At 45.4% G+C, this 14639-nt stretch overlaps 2 protein-coding genes across 4 annotated transcripts in view; one reads left to right on the top strand and one right to left on the bottom strand.

Moving 5' to 3' along the window:
• The window catches only part of GTPBP8 (GTP binding protein 8), a 385924-nt gene that overhangs the window by 321393 nt on the left and 49892 nt on the right, over positions 1-14639 (bottom strand). The gene's annotated exons all lie outside the window — the stretch shown is intronic.
• Positions 303-13711, top strand: RMP64 (ribonuclease MRP subunit p64). Of its 3 annotated transcripts, none has more exons than XM_077822089.1 (9): positions 303-415; positions 1455-1492; positions 2560-2636; positions 6891-7022; positions 7397-7474; positions 9243-9598; positions 10517-10578; positions 11048-11277; positions 11925-13711. In XM_077822089.1, the coding sequence occupies exons 1-9, from the start codon at positions 316-318 to the stop codon at positions 12343-12345; spliced, it is 1494 nt and encodes a 497-aa protein (XP_077678215.1). In that variant the 5' UTR covers positions 303-315; the 3' UTR covers positions 12346-13711. The 3 variants fall into 3 exon arrangements, with proteins under 3 accessions (XP_077678215.1, XP_077678206.1, XP_077678225.1); XM_077822080.1 differs by having other exon boundaries at positions 1455-1609; XM_077822099.1 differs by lacking the exons at positions 303-415; positions 1455-1492; positions 2560-2636 and adding an exon at positions 5299-5469.

The raw sequence follows: 14639 nt of genomic DNA, 5'->3' as shown, positions 1-14639 counted from the left end.
GGCACAAGCCCAGCAGCGGCCAGGCTGCCCCGGCCGGGCGGAGGCGGGGCCCTGGCAGCACCCGGCCCACGTGGGGCTCTGGCCTCACCCGCCCCCCGCGCTAGGGACCCCGGGGGTCAGTGGGGCGCCACGAGACTCAGCCGCTCACGAGGAAGCCCGGGGAGGGGGGGGGGAGCCTCGCACCAGGCCCCGCCCAGGAGAGCCTGCGCTTCCCCCGCCCAGACCATTTGGTCCCGCCCCGCCCCGCCTCCTTTCTTGTAGCCCCGCCCGCATATCGCCGCTCTCGGAGTCCCCGCCTCTTCCCACCCCGGCAAAATGGCGGCGCTTGGGCAGGGGGAGGCGGCGTGGAACCGGTGGCGTGTGCCGTGGCCGGCGAGCTGCGCTACGGTGGCCCTGCCGGCCCAACACCCCGCAGGTAGCCGACCAAAGGGCAGCGCTGGGGAGGGGACCCTGGGAAGAACAAGCACCTACCACCGTCCGCTGGGACCGAGAGGGAAGTTGGCAGGGGCGTGCGTGGGGCTGCACGGGAAGGATGCTGGGGTCGGGGTCGGGGTCGGGGTGGGCTGCACGGGAAGGATGCTGGGGTCGAGGTCGGGGGGGGGCTGCACGGGAGGGATGCTGGGGTCGGGGGGGGCTGCACGGGAGGGATGCTGGGGGTGGGGGGCTGCACTGGAAGGATGCTGGGGTTGGGGGCTATAGTGGAAGCAGCCTTGGGGAGGAGGAAAGTAGAACTCACCAGGATATGTGGCGACCCCTCTTCCCCCCAATACGTACAGGGCCGTTAGCTCTTTCCCTTCCTGTCTGCAAACTTGAGGCACCAGTACCTGACTCTCTGATCATCTGTGACTCTAAAACACAGCTAGGCGCACACTGCGTGAAGCATGTGTGTGACTGGGATTGTCACGGATCTGGGAATGGATTTTTAGAGGGTCTGATCTAGTAGTTTTAGTCCCAGAGTTCTAAAGGTTTGTGGTTTAAATACAGAACAAAACCTGACTAGAAGTGATCATGATTAAAAAAAACAACCCCCTCCCTTAGCTCACTTCCTGGCAGTTTTATTTCTATTCCCTTGCAGTTTTAGGAACACAAATCCAAATCTATTGGACTAGCTCTAGTGATACTGCCTAAACTAGTCAAGTTGCACTGTCCAAGCTAAGTGAAATGGAAAACAGAAGAAGTGGGGAGAAGTAAATGACTTAAAATTCTGTTTTAATGGAACTCCCATGTGTTATATATCATAAGTAAGGACTAAAGAATGTATTGCAGGCAAGAGTAGCAAACTGGTATTTGTTCAAATGTATTTGAAAACAAGACAGGTAGTTCCTAGCTTTTATGAAGTATGTTTCTTTGGCCCATGTGCTTTGGGACATGGATAGTTGTCATTTATGCTGTCCTAATATGATTTATCATGTATGGAATAAATAATTAATTTAATGTCTCCATTTTTTCCTCAGTGAGATGCCTTCCAGCTGTTATTAAAGGATGTCACAAGGTCAGCACATTGCTAAAGAATAAAGCTGTGGATGCAGAAGGAAAAGTTTTACATTCGATCCTTTATACATTCCACAACAGAATGTCTCACCATAAAACCTATTTGTCTCTGAAACAGGTCAGCAAGAAGCAGCTTCATGAAATAATTATGGTTGGAATGAGTCTTCTAAATGTCAGTTTTGAGTCCATTGCAATTTTCTCAAAATTTCTTTTGAGGAAGAAATTTGGCAGGCTTGTTTTCATCCCAAAAGTGTGGGGTTTGGTAGTTTCATAACTCTCTTTGCTTGTCTTTAAGACATTGTAAGTTCCACTTGTTTTGAACCAATTCTTGCTCCTTTGTAGTCAATGAGAATTCTGCTATTTATTTCTGTAAGAACAATATTTAGACCCTTTGTGTTCAAGTTAAGACCCTAAATAAATGTAATTAGATGTTTTTATCCATTTCATGCTTCTTACAATTCATTAATAATAGAAATACAAATATTTGTGTTCAATTTATAATGGGTGGGGGAAAATAATCCACAAATTGCCTTTGAAATACAACTTCTGCAAACTGTCCTTGGGAAATAACCGAGTTTTTCAAAGCAGCTTTAAAAAGTGAAGTTGAATATATTTGCTGAATATCAATTAAAAAAAATTTTTTTGGTGTATTTTAGCTAAATATAATAAGTATGCTGCTCATTGCTGTAGCCCAACTGAGGTTACAACCCAGGTTTTCTGACTTCCTATCTATCCACTTGACACACTGCCTCCTTCTGAAGTCATTTGCATTTTTATTTTTGAAAACTTAATTAAATCCCCAAAATAACAACATGCAGCCTACAGGAGTCAGCAGTAATCAACAATCTCTTTGTCCCAGTGTAAATTCCTGTCACAGTAATGTCATAGAGAGATCCCACCACCATTATTTGGATATTTGAATGTACCAATGTACAAGACTCAGAAGGTCCATCTACTGCCCCTGGCAGACCGAGAAGGGGAGATGTTGCGTAATTTAATGGACAACTGTTAGGCTAAAAAACTTGTTTTTCTGAAAATATCCACCCAAGGTGTTTGTTCTCTTTCCAGGTAGAACAATGCTTAAAGCGTTTAAATCAGATGAACTTGACGGGCTCCATTCAAGACTTGGCGGAGTTGTGTCCCAAGTAAGTTGCATGAAACTGTATATCTTACCACCCATTCTCTTGCTACGTGATACAGTATCTTAGGCCATGTCTACACTACAAACTTTGGTCAACACAAGTTTTGTTGGCATAAAGCTGCCACAGATAGTATATTGCTTGTGCACGTGCATACTTGGCTCCTAGCATCGGCTCTGTGCATACTTACCAGGAGTATTTGTGTCGATGCACAGTGCAGTGCGCCATGGGTACGTATCCCAGTGTGCAACCTGCCACCGTCCAGCTCACTGTCTCTTGGGAAGTTTTGACAATGCATGGTGGGGCAGAAATGAGTTGTGCAGGGGTGTCTGGGAGCAAGGGCTCAACTTTTCAGTATGTAACTGTCTCCATCACAAAATGCCATCTATATCCCATAATTTTCTTGTCTTTAAAAAAAAAAATAAAAAAAAATCCCATGAAACTGCAGAGCCATCTTCACTGTCCACTATCTCCGACAGAAGCATGGAGCCTGCACAGCTCTGTGCTACTGTCATAAGTGTTGCAAGCACAGGACGGATGCATGATCCTCCAGTATTTGCAGAGCCATAAGAAGAACCGAATCAGCGAGGAACTTGATGATTTCTTGGATGACAGATTGCTGTGGGACATGGCGAGAACCAAGTCAAGGTTGCTAGTGTCATTCACAGAGCAGCTGCAGAAGGTGAAGAGCCACTTCTGGGCCTGAGAAAGGAGTGCTGACTGTTGGGATCTTACTGTAATGCAAGTTTGGGATGATGAGCAATGGCTACAGAACTTTTGGATGTGAAAGGCCACCTTCCTGGATCTGTGTGCTGAGCTCGCCCCATCCCTCCAGCACAGGGACACAAAATGAGAGCTGCACTTACAGTGGAGAAGCAAGTGGCAATCGCACTGTGGAAATTTGCAAGGCTGAATTGCCATCAGTCAGTGGGAAATCATTGTAGAGTTGGAAAATCCACAGGAGGGGCTGTTGTCATGCAAGCATGCAGGGCCATTAATTGTCTCATGCTACACGGGACCGTGATTCTCGGCAATGTGTAGGGCATAGTGGATGGATTTGTAGCGGTGAGATTCCCAAACTGCGGTGGAGCAATAGACAGCATGCATGTCCCTATTTTGGCACCAGAGTACCTTGCCACAGAGCACATCGACAGAAAGGGCTACTTTTCTATGATTTTGCGAGCATTGGTGGATCACCAGGGATGCTTCACCAACATCGGTGTTGCCTGGTCAGGGACGGTGCATGACACTTGCATCTTTAAGAACACAGGACTGTTCAGAAAGCCACAAACAGGCACTTTCTTTCCTGACCAGCAGATTACCATTGGTGATGTTGAAATGCCAGTAGTGATCCTGGCAGACGCAGCCTACGCTTTACTCCTCTGGCTTATGAAGCTGGATACCGGCCACCTCAACAGCACCAAGGAGAGATTCAACTATCTGCTCAGTAGGTGCAGAATGACAGTTAAATGCGCTTTTGGTAGATTGAAGGGATGCTGGTATTGCTCACTTACAAGATTGGATCTCAGTGGAAAAAAACCCATCCCAACGGTTACAACTGTCTGCTGTGACCTGCATAATATCTGTGAAGCAAAGAGGGCAAGTTTGCTGCTGGGGTGGAGTGGCTGTCTGCTGAGTTTGAACAACCAGACACATGGGCTAGTAGAATTGCTCAATGTGGAGCTATATGGCTCAGGGAGGCTTTGATAGAGCACATCAACAGTGAGTCACAGGAATGTGTTGTGGTAGACTGTGCTCTCCCTAGACCTGCTGTTTGGGGCCTGTTAGGAATTGTGTGGTGGTTGGTGTATATCTCTGAATATCACACTGTCAGTGTACTTGTTAATTTTGTGGCGCTTGCTGTACATTTATGATTATTACACTGTAGGTCATTGATCCTCTGAGTTGTTAAACCAACAACAAAGGGGGTACTTTCAGAACTGCTAGGCACTCTACAGCATATGTTGTGGTCTAATAAAGATGAATTATTTTCGAAATAATAGAATTTTATTAATTAACAAAAAGTGCAAAGAAAAACCTGCAATTTAAAAGCAAATACATTAAAAACTAATGGAACAGAACTTAAATAGGGGGAAGGAATGTTCATGTCCACTTTACCTACACCTACAGCAACTGTGGCTTTCACGGGTCAGTGTATGTGATGCTCTGGTTGTCCTTAATATTCTGTGGGGTGGAATGATAGGGGTAGGGATGCGGCCCATAATGCCATGTGGAATGTTAGAGGGGGTGTAAGGAGGTGCTGCAATGGAGTTCTCCATGGACTACAAAGGGAGGCAAGCCCAGGACTGTTGAACCTATAGGTCCAGAAGAATCTGCAGCATTTGTGTTTGTTGTCAGAGAAGCCCCATTACATCCCAGTGCAACTTCCTCTCCTTTTCCTGCTGGGATTCCTGGGCCTTTGACCTATCTGCTCTTTCCTTCTCCAGGCCGTCTGCAGTGTTCACCCTTCAGGCCCTGTGCTTGAGCTCTGATACAGCACTGGCTTGCAGGATTTCATTGAACATGTCACCCAAAGTCCTCTTCTTTCTCCTCCTTATCTGACTCAGATGTTCAGTGGATGTGGAGCAGGAACCCCTCAAGGCAGCAACGACATAAAATGCACAGAGGTACCATTGTCAGTATATTCACAATGGAAAGCGAAAGTTGAGGTTCAGAACTCCCATCCCTTGCTCCCCCTAAAGAATTAAACAAGACACGCTCATTGACACATCTGCTTTGGTGTGCTTGTGCCGGGCGCCACTCACAGCACCAGCCACAGTGAACATGGCACGCCGGGCGTGAAGGAAATGAGGAGGGAATTGCTCAGTTGCATGAAACTGTGAGTATAAGGCAACAGCACTGAATACTGGCACCATTTCCCACGCAGGGGGGTGGTGATTTTAGCTGATATCTCAATTCTCAGGGTAACAGCACAGCAGCTGCCCGGGCCTTTATGCTGCTACCTGTGTACTGCAATAGTGCCTGCCAAAATTATCGCGGAGTGGTGTGAGAAAGAAATAAGGCTGCCATTCCTAGAAACCTTTGGGAGAGGACTGTGGAGTAACTCCATGAAAGTTTCTTCGAGATCGTTCAGGAGGATTCAAGGGCCATCCCTGTGTATAAACAAATTGCTCTATATGGCCCCCTTGCCTAACTCTACAGGGCAATGAAAAGCAGATAACGATGCTACCTCTCTTTGTTCTACTGCTACCTCGTCTCGTATGAGTAAACTAATGAAAAGTCGATATGGTGCCCCCACCTTAACAGGACACAGCTCAGTACATCAATGTAATGGGAAATACAGTTACACTTACCTGGGTTCCTTCCTCTTCATCGGACTTCCCCATGCTCAACTGCCTGGACTGCAGTGGAATCTCAAACAGGTCCTGATGCTCAGCATAGCTGGGTCCTTGGTCACTTGTCCCTCATCCTTGCTGTTCATGCCAGGGGCCTGTGGCTCAGGCTCGTTGGAGGTATCCATTGTGGTGATGGGGTCTCTGCCAAGTATGGCATGCAGCTCTTTGTAAAGGTGGCATGTCTACAGTTTGGCACCGGATTGACTGTTGGCCTCCATGGCCTTCTGATATGCCTGATGTAGTGCCTTCGCTTTCATGTGGCACTGCTGCTGGTCCATGTCGTACCCCTTCTGCACCCCCCGTGCAATCTGCTCATAGATGTCCACATTTCTACAGCTAGTCTGTAGCTGTGTCTGCACAGCCTCTTCTCCCTACAGGCCCAGGAGATCTAATATCTCCTATGTAATCTGAGCTGGCGCATGTCTGGAGTGTGTAGCAGTCATGTCCAGCTGGGCAACTGCACACAGCAATGGAGAGCTGCTAGGTGTGCTCACCAAGTGGGACAATCGGGGCTTTAAAGGGGAGGGGGCCTTCCACTCTCTGTGATCCCTAGGCAGTGGAGTTCATAATTGTGACCAGAGCAGTCTGTGTCAGGCATTGTGGGACAGCTGCTGGAGAACTGTTACAGTCAACATAAGTAACACAGTGTCTGCACTTGTGCTGCGTCAACCTCAGTACGTTGACCATGGCTCAGCGCCACTTGGGGAGGGGGTGTTACTGTGTTGCCATAACAGGGTGCTTATAGGTGGGAGATGGATTTAAGAATAGACACATGCACAAAGGCACCTAACTTTGTAGTGCAGACCAGGCCTCAGTAAGCATTACCTCCAAGCTGCTAAAAACTTCAGAAGAAAATACAAGTGCTAAGTGTAACCACCATCTCCTTACCCTTCTGACAATATAGGAAAAGTAAATCTGAAAATGCAGGGGAGTGCTTAGTTCCCAGCCAGCCTGTGACAGAAGTGGTGGCGGTGAAGATCTTGGGAGGCTGTAAGCTCTTGCTGCGCTTACTGGAGTGTTGCTGCAAAGCATTTGTGTATCCTTTTCTCTTTACAGAATGATTTTCTTAAATATCACTTGCAGCCCTCCCCCATTCAGCTTCATGGTGAGAACTGGATCTACTGTAGGCTCGTAACTGCTGCTAGACTCAGCCAAGCAATTCTTTTTTTTTAAATCTATTAAAGAAGCTTCAAGTTGCATGCATGTATTTGTGTTATTAGGTGTGAAACTCATGCTGCTGGCAAATTTGCCATTGCAGCCCCTAGTAAGCCTGCATTTGGGTATCCCTAGCCTAAACAATTGCCAAGGCTATTGCTGCTTGAGGTTTTTTTTAAGGAAAGTCTCTTTGCTCACTGAGTTCCATTGTACATTGTTATAGTGTTGTCTAACCTTAACCAGCTTAATTTCCAGCCTATCTGTTAAGCATCTGTGTTTGGAAGAATACATTCTCTTGAACACCGTGGTTTCAGGATTGTTAAGTAGATTATGGTTTGTACATTTTGAAAACTAATCTTTACTGTTTTTCATCTGTCTTCTTTTCCTTGGGTACTTTCACCAGCAGATGGCATGGTTGTACTCTGGCCTTTCTGCTTAGTGAGTTGTCTCACCAGAATAGGGTGGTGTAGTCCTAGTCGGTGCCACCTTCCTTCTCTCTTGACCTGTCAGTTTCAGGTGCGACAAACAAGCTGTGTTCTCTTACTGGATATCCTGTAGGATGCTGTAGTGGATGTGAAATGTGCATACTTGGCACTTAGCAAATTTCTCTAACCTTAACTATACCACAATCAGGGTGGTTAGAATTATTATTATTAATACAGGGTATTACCATGACACTAATTTAACCATAAATTCCTTTATTAAATCCAAAGGTGAAATGATATTTATAGTTGCTCCAAATGTGTCTTAAATGCCTAAGCAATAACCACACCCATATAATAACATGCAGTTATAAGTATGGAGTGGATACTTACAACAGGAATAGACCCGGGATGCTCAAACCCATGTTGGCTGGTTCCAGCTGCACAGGGCAGGTACTCAGAGTGAACACTCAGCCTGTTATACCTTTGTTATCAGACCCTACATGACTGAAAATTTCTTTTTGATTAAACCAGTTTGAACCACTCTTGGTAACTAGGGTGTCTTCTTTAAGGACTTTCCCTCCTATCTTGTCAGTTACCTTCCAGGTCCAGTTTTTCCAATTAGCCCTCTTCCTTCAAGGCTCTCCCACAACTGCTAACAGGACCTGCACTTTACATGAACTGCAAAACATATATTTTCTTTAGCCAAGTTCATTTCACCCTGTATATACCTATCTATACTACATGGTGTCAGTTTGCCACAACATTTTTTAACATCTGGGATTTTCCAGTAACCAATCTGACCTGCCTCATGCTGAAAATAAAATTGATAGAATGGAGCCAGTCCTCAATGCTCCTGATTCTTTCAGTGAAATCATTGTTCCAGTCTCTTCACATCATTGTTTCGTGTACAAAGTGTGCAATTAGTCTGAAAAAAAATGTAGATTCTCTTGCATGGCATAGCTCCATGTATAATAAATTGTATAAGAGCCGTTTGGAACAGGAAAATAATTTTCCAGTTGACATTGAAAAGGAAAGTGTATCATATCAAATAAGTAGGCCCAACTGTATTGAATTGATGCAAAATGTTTTGTTGCATGAAAGAATGCCCGTTAAATGGGCTTGGCTGGATGTTACCTGGGAACCTGCTAATTCCCAGGGTTTATGGAAGATCCACAAGATATAGTGCTAGGGAAGAAAAGTGGTTTCTGGAGGGTGGGTATTGGATGGAGACTTATAGAGTGGAGCAAGTCCTGTCCTGTTGCCCCATGCTTAGGGTTGCCAAGCTTCCAGGATTGTCCTGGAGTCTCCAGGAGTTAAAGATGAATCTTTTTAGTTAAAGATTATATCATGATGAAACCTCCAGGAATAGGTCCAACCAAAACTGCTAACCCTCCCTTAGGCCAGAAATCAGCATTGAGGAAGCAGTTTACATTGGGAGGTTAGGCTATTTGTAGGGAAGAACCAGTTTCGAAACACATGCAAGGAAAGGTGGTTGGAGAGCATGAAGTCAGGACCCAGAAGTGTCGGGGGCGGGAGGGAAGAGGAAAGGGACTTCTTTAGGAGAAAAGGGGAGGGAGAGGGAGAGGCAGGTACAGGATTAGTGTACTTGCTTAGTGAATACAAGTTAAACAGCTTGTGTCTGCAGCTGGCTCATGCCCATGTGTTTATTTTCCCAGGATTCTTTATAGGTGTGTATTACAAAGCCTCATTTCTTTATATGGGGTGTTGTCTGGGTTGCTGCAGGAGGTGTCCAGGACCCAGCAGATGCCTTATATTAAGGGGTTTACCTTCCCTTCTGAAATCACTGAGTTTCTGGGACCCCTTTATTTGGAGATTAAGAAAAGACCAAAAGTACTTGCAACAAAAAAGGCAACTGGATGGCTGAACAGACTGTTCACAGGGCCTGCAGTAGCATCCAGGTGCAGTAAAGAGAGAGGCCTGGCAGCTCCCACAAGGGGCAGCAAGAAGATGATGAGCATCCAGCGCCCTATTGACATTGGGAAGCCGGTTCTGGTGAAGAGATCTAATAAAGGTAAAGAGTTCTGCTATAGTATTGTTGGTGGGGAGGGCCATGTTTGCAACATGCCCCTAACCCTTAGGTTCTACCTAACTTGCATAAAATCGAGTAAATCCTGTGGCTCAGGGATACGACAGGTCCCAGCATGAAATGCTTCATTTTAAGCTTCTCTGTGCCAGGTATATGCTGGGATCTCTTAACAGAAGAGTGGTAAGAAGTGTGCTTTGGCCTACGCTTCTCTTTCACGTCCTCTTTTGAAGTGTAAAGCTGTGCAATTTTGTTACTGTTTTTCTGGAAATAATGTGAAGACTTTTGGTGCGGGGGGAAGTGTGTTAAGTAATGCTTTGCACTTCCATGGTGCGGTACAGTACAGGATCTCAAAACCCTTTACAAAGATGAACAATTTAAGCCTCTCAGTAGGTCTACATAGTAGACAGCTCATTCTTATCATTCCTCCTCCCCATTTTATAAATGAGGGGACAGTGAAGCTAAGTAAACTGGCCAAGTCCCATACAGCAGAACCTAGATCCTCTGATTCCTAGTTCTGTGCTTTAACCACTAAACCTCCCTTCCAGGAGGGCTGGTGGCAGAAGCATCAAAGTGCATGAATGGCTTTCTTTATCCACCTAATTTTTCTGTGTTGCTTTCTGTGAATCTCGCCATCCATTTTGTTCCTTGCTCCTAGGTGGCTGAAATGTATCTTACATCTGGATCCTTTGTTCGCCCCTCTTTGCATTGCCAGCTGGCAATGCTGAGCCCTGGTGTGAGCCAGTTGTTAGTAAGCAGCTTACGGCCCGATGTCTCCTGTATGGCTATGCAGCAGACTGAACAGCTGAGCTGGGGTGAAACTGCAGTTACGGAAAGGACTCTTGCCAACATGAACTAACTCTTCCCATTTTTAAGCGACAATCTTTTCTTTCTCTCCCTCCCTAGGGGAGCAGTTGGGATTTGACATCAAGACGTTATGTAGGCAACTTAAACCCAGAATCCAAAAGGTTTGTATGGCTTAAATTAACACACGTTGTGTCTCTTAAAGAGGACATCAGGGCTCCAAAGGCTTTTTCTGTATGTTTGTGATGGAAAATATTCTCTCCCCTCTGCGTTGCCTGTCCCTGGTACTTTGAAGCTAGTGGCTTCCAGGGCTCTTTCCCTGGCTTATCTTGTCTTAGCTCCTCAGACTGGTATGGAGGCTTTGCATAGACGATGTACTTTATCCTTTGCTTGCGGATCTGAGTGCTTTACAAATGTGGGTATCCGTCTCCATTTCACAGTTAGTGCTAGAGATGGGAATTGAACTGCAGTTTCCTGAACTTAAGTCCCTTGCTCTTAACAACCAGACCACTGCGCCTTGGTGCAGTAAATGATGTTTCTTTAACACTAAGGATCTGAGCTTTTCTCCTGTTGAGGATCAATTGGACACTGATTTTTTTTAAACACTAATTTCTTCCTTCATCTTTATTTCAGGATGTAGACTTCAGACTAACACTTTCTGAAGCAAAAGCAGCAAGATCCCAGCATGCCAAATCCCTTGTGTTGAGGTTTAGAGAAGCCTGCTCTTTCAGAGAACTGTCTGAAGCACTCAGAATGGCTGTTCTCTGCTGCAAAAGCAAAAAGCTCAAGTCAGAAGCTTTCTTTCTGGGAACCAAACTTTTGAAAAGCAAACGGCTGCAGCATGTGGAGGCTCAGGGCTGCAGGCAGGTGTAATTTAACATGGATTTGCGGTTTTCAGGGACACCACTTTACAGTTCTTCAATATATCCTACTATTTAGGTCTTACCTATGTGGGAAAATTGTATTGGCATCACCTAAGTGTTGAATTAAAACTAATGTAGCTAGGCTAGTACAAAACCTTGAGTGGCGACTGCTGTTCTGGTATGAGTGGGGTTTTTGGCTTAAGATGACAGAAATCAGCTATTCTTAAACCAACGTTAGAGTCCACCAGTGTGCAGTTGCTTAATTAAATCAATTCAATGAAATGGCTGCAAGTTCCTGTGTAGAAAAGCCCTTGGAATGTTCACAGATCTAGAAATGCATTTGAGGGGAGGTGCATTATTCTGCTCACTCATCTGCAGTGAGGCTTTCATAAATGTGTATGAATACTTTCTACACTGCAATAAGATGAAAGGGTGGGCGAATATTCTTTCTACCTGGGATGGTGATTTTTTGCAAGCCTGGGCTTATGATTTCCAAGATGCTTCGATACCTCTGAGTTGTGAGGGAAGAAGGGAAATGTCCAAGTCTCCCAACGCTGGGAGGGTTGAATTTTGCCAGAGCAGAAACCCTTTTGTTTTTTCCCCCTCTCACTGAAGAATTGCTTTGTTTTTCCCCCTTCACCTTAAAGCTTGCAGAAAAAACTGGGCTGTGTTAAAGCATCTATCTGCAAATACCTTCTCTCTGGCTTGCAAAAGGCACGTTGGCCAAAGCAGTACCACAGAGCAAGTTCCTGGCAGCAAAGGAAGATCAAACTGTCTAGAAGGTCAAAATCTGTCTCAAAGAAGACTCCAGAGTTTGTTCAACAAAACACTTCCATCCTTTTTGAAGACAGTATGCCTGGTGCTGTGTCCCTCTTTCCTGCTCAGCAGTGTGAGTATTCACTTCACTTAAGAAAAGCAGGAGACTGTAGTGCTACCAAGCATGTTAGAGAACAAGACAAAGTGGGGACCTCTGAACCTGTGGCGTTGGAAAGAAACCCTGGACCTACAGTGAAAGGGGCTAGTGAGAACAATGATATTGATGACATTTTTGCAGCAATAGGTGTATAACACTGGTGTGATATGTGGGTGAGTCACTGTAGTACAGAGGTCCCCAAACTGTGGGACATGCCCCCCCCAAGGGTGGGTGTGGAAGAACATTGGGGGGGGCACAGTGGGGCCCAAGCCAGCCCCCATGGGGAGTGGGGGAAGAAGCACCACCCAACCCCACTCCAACCCCTCTGCTCTGGCCCCATGCGCAGCCTCAACTCTACACCCGTCTCACCCCTAGTTTTGGCCCCTCCTCAAGCCTTGGCCCCTGGCTACTGCTCTGTTCCCAGCCCTGGCCCGAGACCCACACCAAGCTGCAGCCCCAGCCTTGGCCCCCTTACCTGTGTTTATCTCCACCCCCCACCCCAGGAGCTACAGCCCTGCTCCTGGCCACATGGGGGAGGGGTGCACAGAGCAGTGTATGAACCATGAAAATTTGGGGACTACTGCTCTAGAACTCCCCAGTCTAGCTTTTATAACTGCCTTTAACAATGTTTCTAATAGTTTCCTTTAGGAGACCCCAACCCATCTTCTAAAGTGTTAGTCTCTGTAATCCACATACTTAATTTCCCCACAATAATTGGGGCGGCGTGGTGGGGGCTAGTGAGGCTGCACTACAGAAGATGGTCTTACTAAATGTTTCTTTGCAAAATGGTATTTTAGAAGAGATCTCAAATGGACAATCCAATAAATCTTCATGGGTGAGAGGGGAACAGTGCTTGCTAGGGGAACAGTGGTTTATTTGATGCGTTTTTCATCTCTTCATCAGGAAAAGCACAATGCCTCTCTTTAGTCCTACTGCATGACAATGAGAGACCTGTCTTTATAAGTGCTGCAATCACAGAATGTAGTATAAAACACCATGTTAGAAACCAGCTAGAGGACAAGATTCCTCTAGCGTGTGGAAAGAGCCAGGCCACCTGCTTCTGGCTATCAAAGGAACCCCTCCCTTGCCCTGAGTGAAGATTTAAAATACTTTCTAAGTATTTGTGGTGTTCAAACAAGCCCAGACTAGGTTCAGTCACCCCTTTAATATTTGCTGCTAGTACAGAAGCCAAAATGTCTTTGTATTGTCATGATCCTAGAGGGAGGACAGCAGTCTTTGCCATTCTGATGCCTAAAGCATATGGGAGCACATAAGCTGGCTCCTACAGTGTTGCCTTCAGCCAGGAGTACGCGTGTCCTTGGAGTACACAGCGGTCTTCCGGGGGGTATATCAACTCATCTAGATATTTGCCTAGGTTTTAACAGGCTGCATAAAAAGCACTAGCAAAATCAGTACAAACTAAAGTTTTATACAGATAACTTTACTACACACTGAAATGTAAGCACTATTTATATTCTAATTGATTTTTTATATGATAAAAATGAATCAATTTTTCAGTAAGTGTGCTGTGCCTCTCTTGTATTTTGTCTGATTTTGTAAACAAGTAGTTTAAGTGAGGTGAAACTTATGGGTACTCAAGACAAATCAGACTCCTGAAAGGGGTACAGAAGTCTGGAAAGGTTGACAGCCACTGCTTTAAGCTACCTAAACTCCAGTACTTGGCCAGATCTGAAATGTAGATCATACAGTGAGCATGCATTCCTGCTGGTGCTGTGAAGTTTAAGCCCCACCTGTAAGAGCGATCCATACAGTAAGTCTAGTAGTCAGGGCTGGAGGTACACTGTAGAATAAGTGTCACAGGGGTTAGGGTTTCATTGAGAACCCCAGTTCTGAAAGATGCTTACCTATTTGAAGCACTGATTAGGTGCATAAAACAACTCAGTCTGGAGGAAGAGGTGAGCTGATGTTTCAGCTTATGCACAATGTAGCTGAGGCTACTTTAAGGGTAGTAGCCAACTATAGTGCACTGAAGTACTCTAGCTGTAGCATGATTAAAAATAAGTGTTCTGCCTTCATTCATCAGAGGACACAAATCCACTTCCATGGAGTTATTACACTGCCAAAGGCAGGTACAGATTAAGATTTTCAGTAAAATATTCCATAACTCAGTGCTGGACATAGCTTAAGAAGCAGCTTTCAGCTCAGAAGGCTACTTTCTGGGAAAGATACAAGTAACTGAAAATAAGGATGGAGAATACATGAGGAGCTGACCTGTGGTCTGTTAAGTCTAGTAAAGCCTATTTCTACCAGGGACCAGCACCAGCTGCTTCAGAGAAAGGTGCAAGAATAATAGCACCAATCAATCAGTTATGAAATACTTAACTTCACTACTGCTCAGGGGCTTCCAAGCAGCATTGAGGTATTTTGTATTTATTTGTATGTACCATAACTCCTTGCTTAATGTTGTAGTTATGTTCCTGAAAAATGT

This window comes from Eretmochelys imbricata, chromosome 1 (assembly GCF_965152235.1).
Source record: "Eretmochelys imbricata isolate rEreImb1 chromosome 1, rEreImb1.hap1, whole genome shotgun sequence".
Lineage (NCBI taxonomy): Eukaryota > Metazoa > Chordata > Testudines > Cheloniidae > Eretmochelys > Eretmochelys imbricata.
Note: the sequence above shows the minus strand (reverse complement) of the source record. Positions and strands in the feature narration are given on the sequence as shown.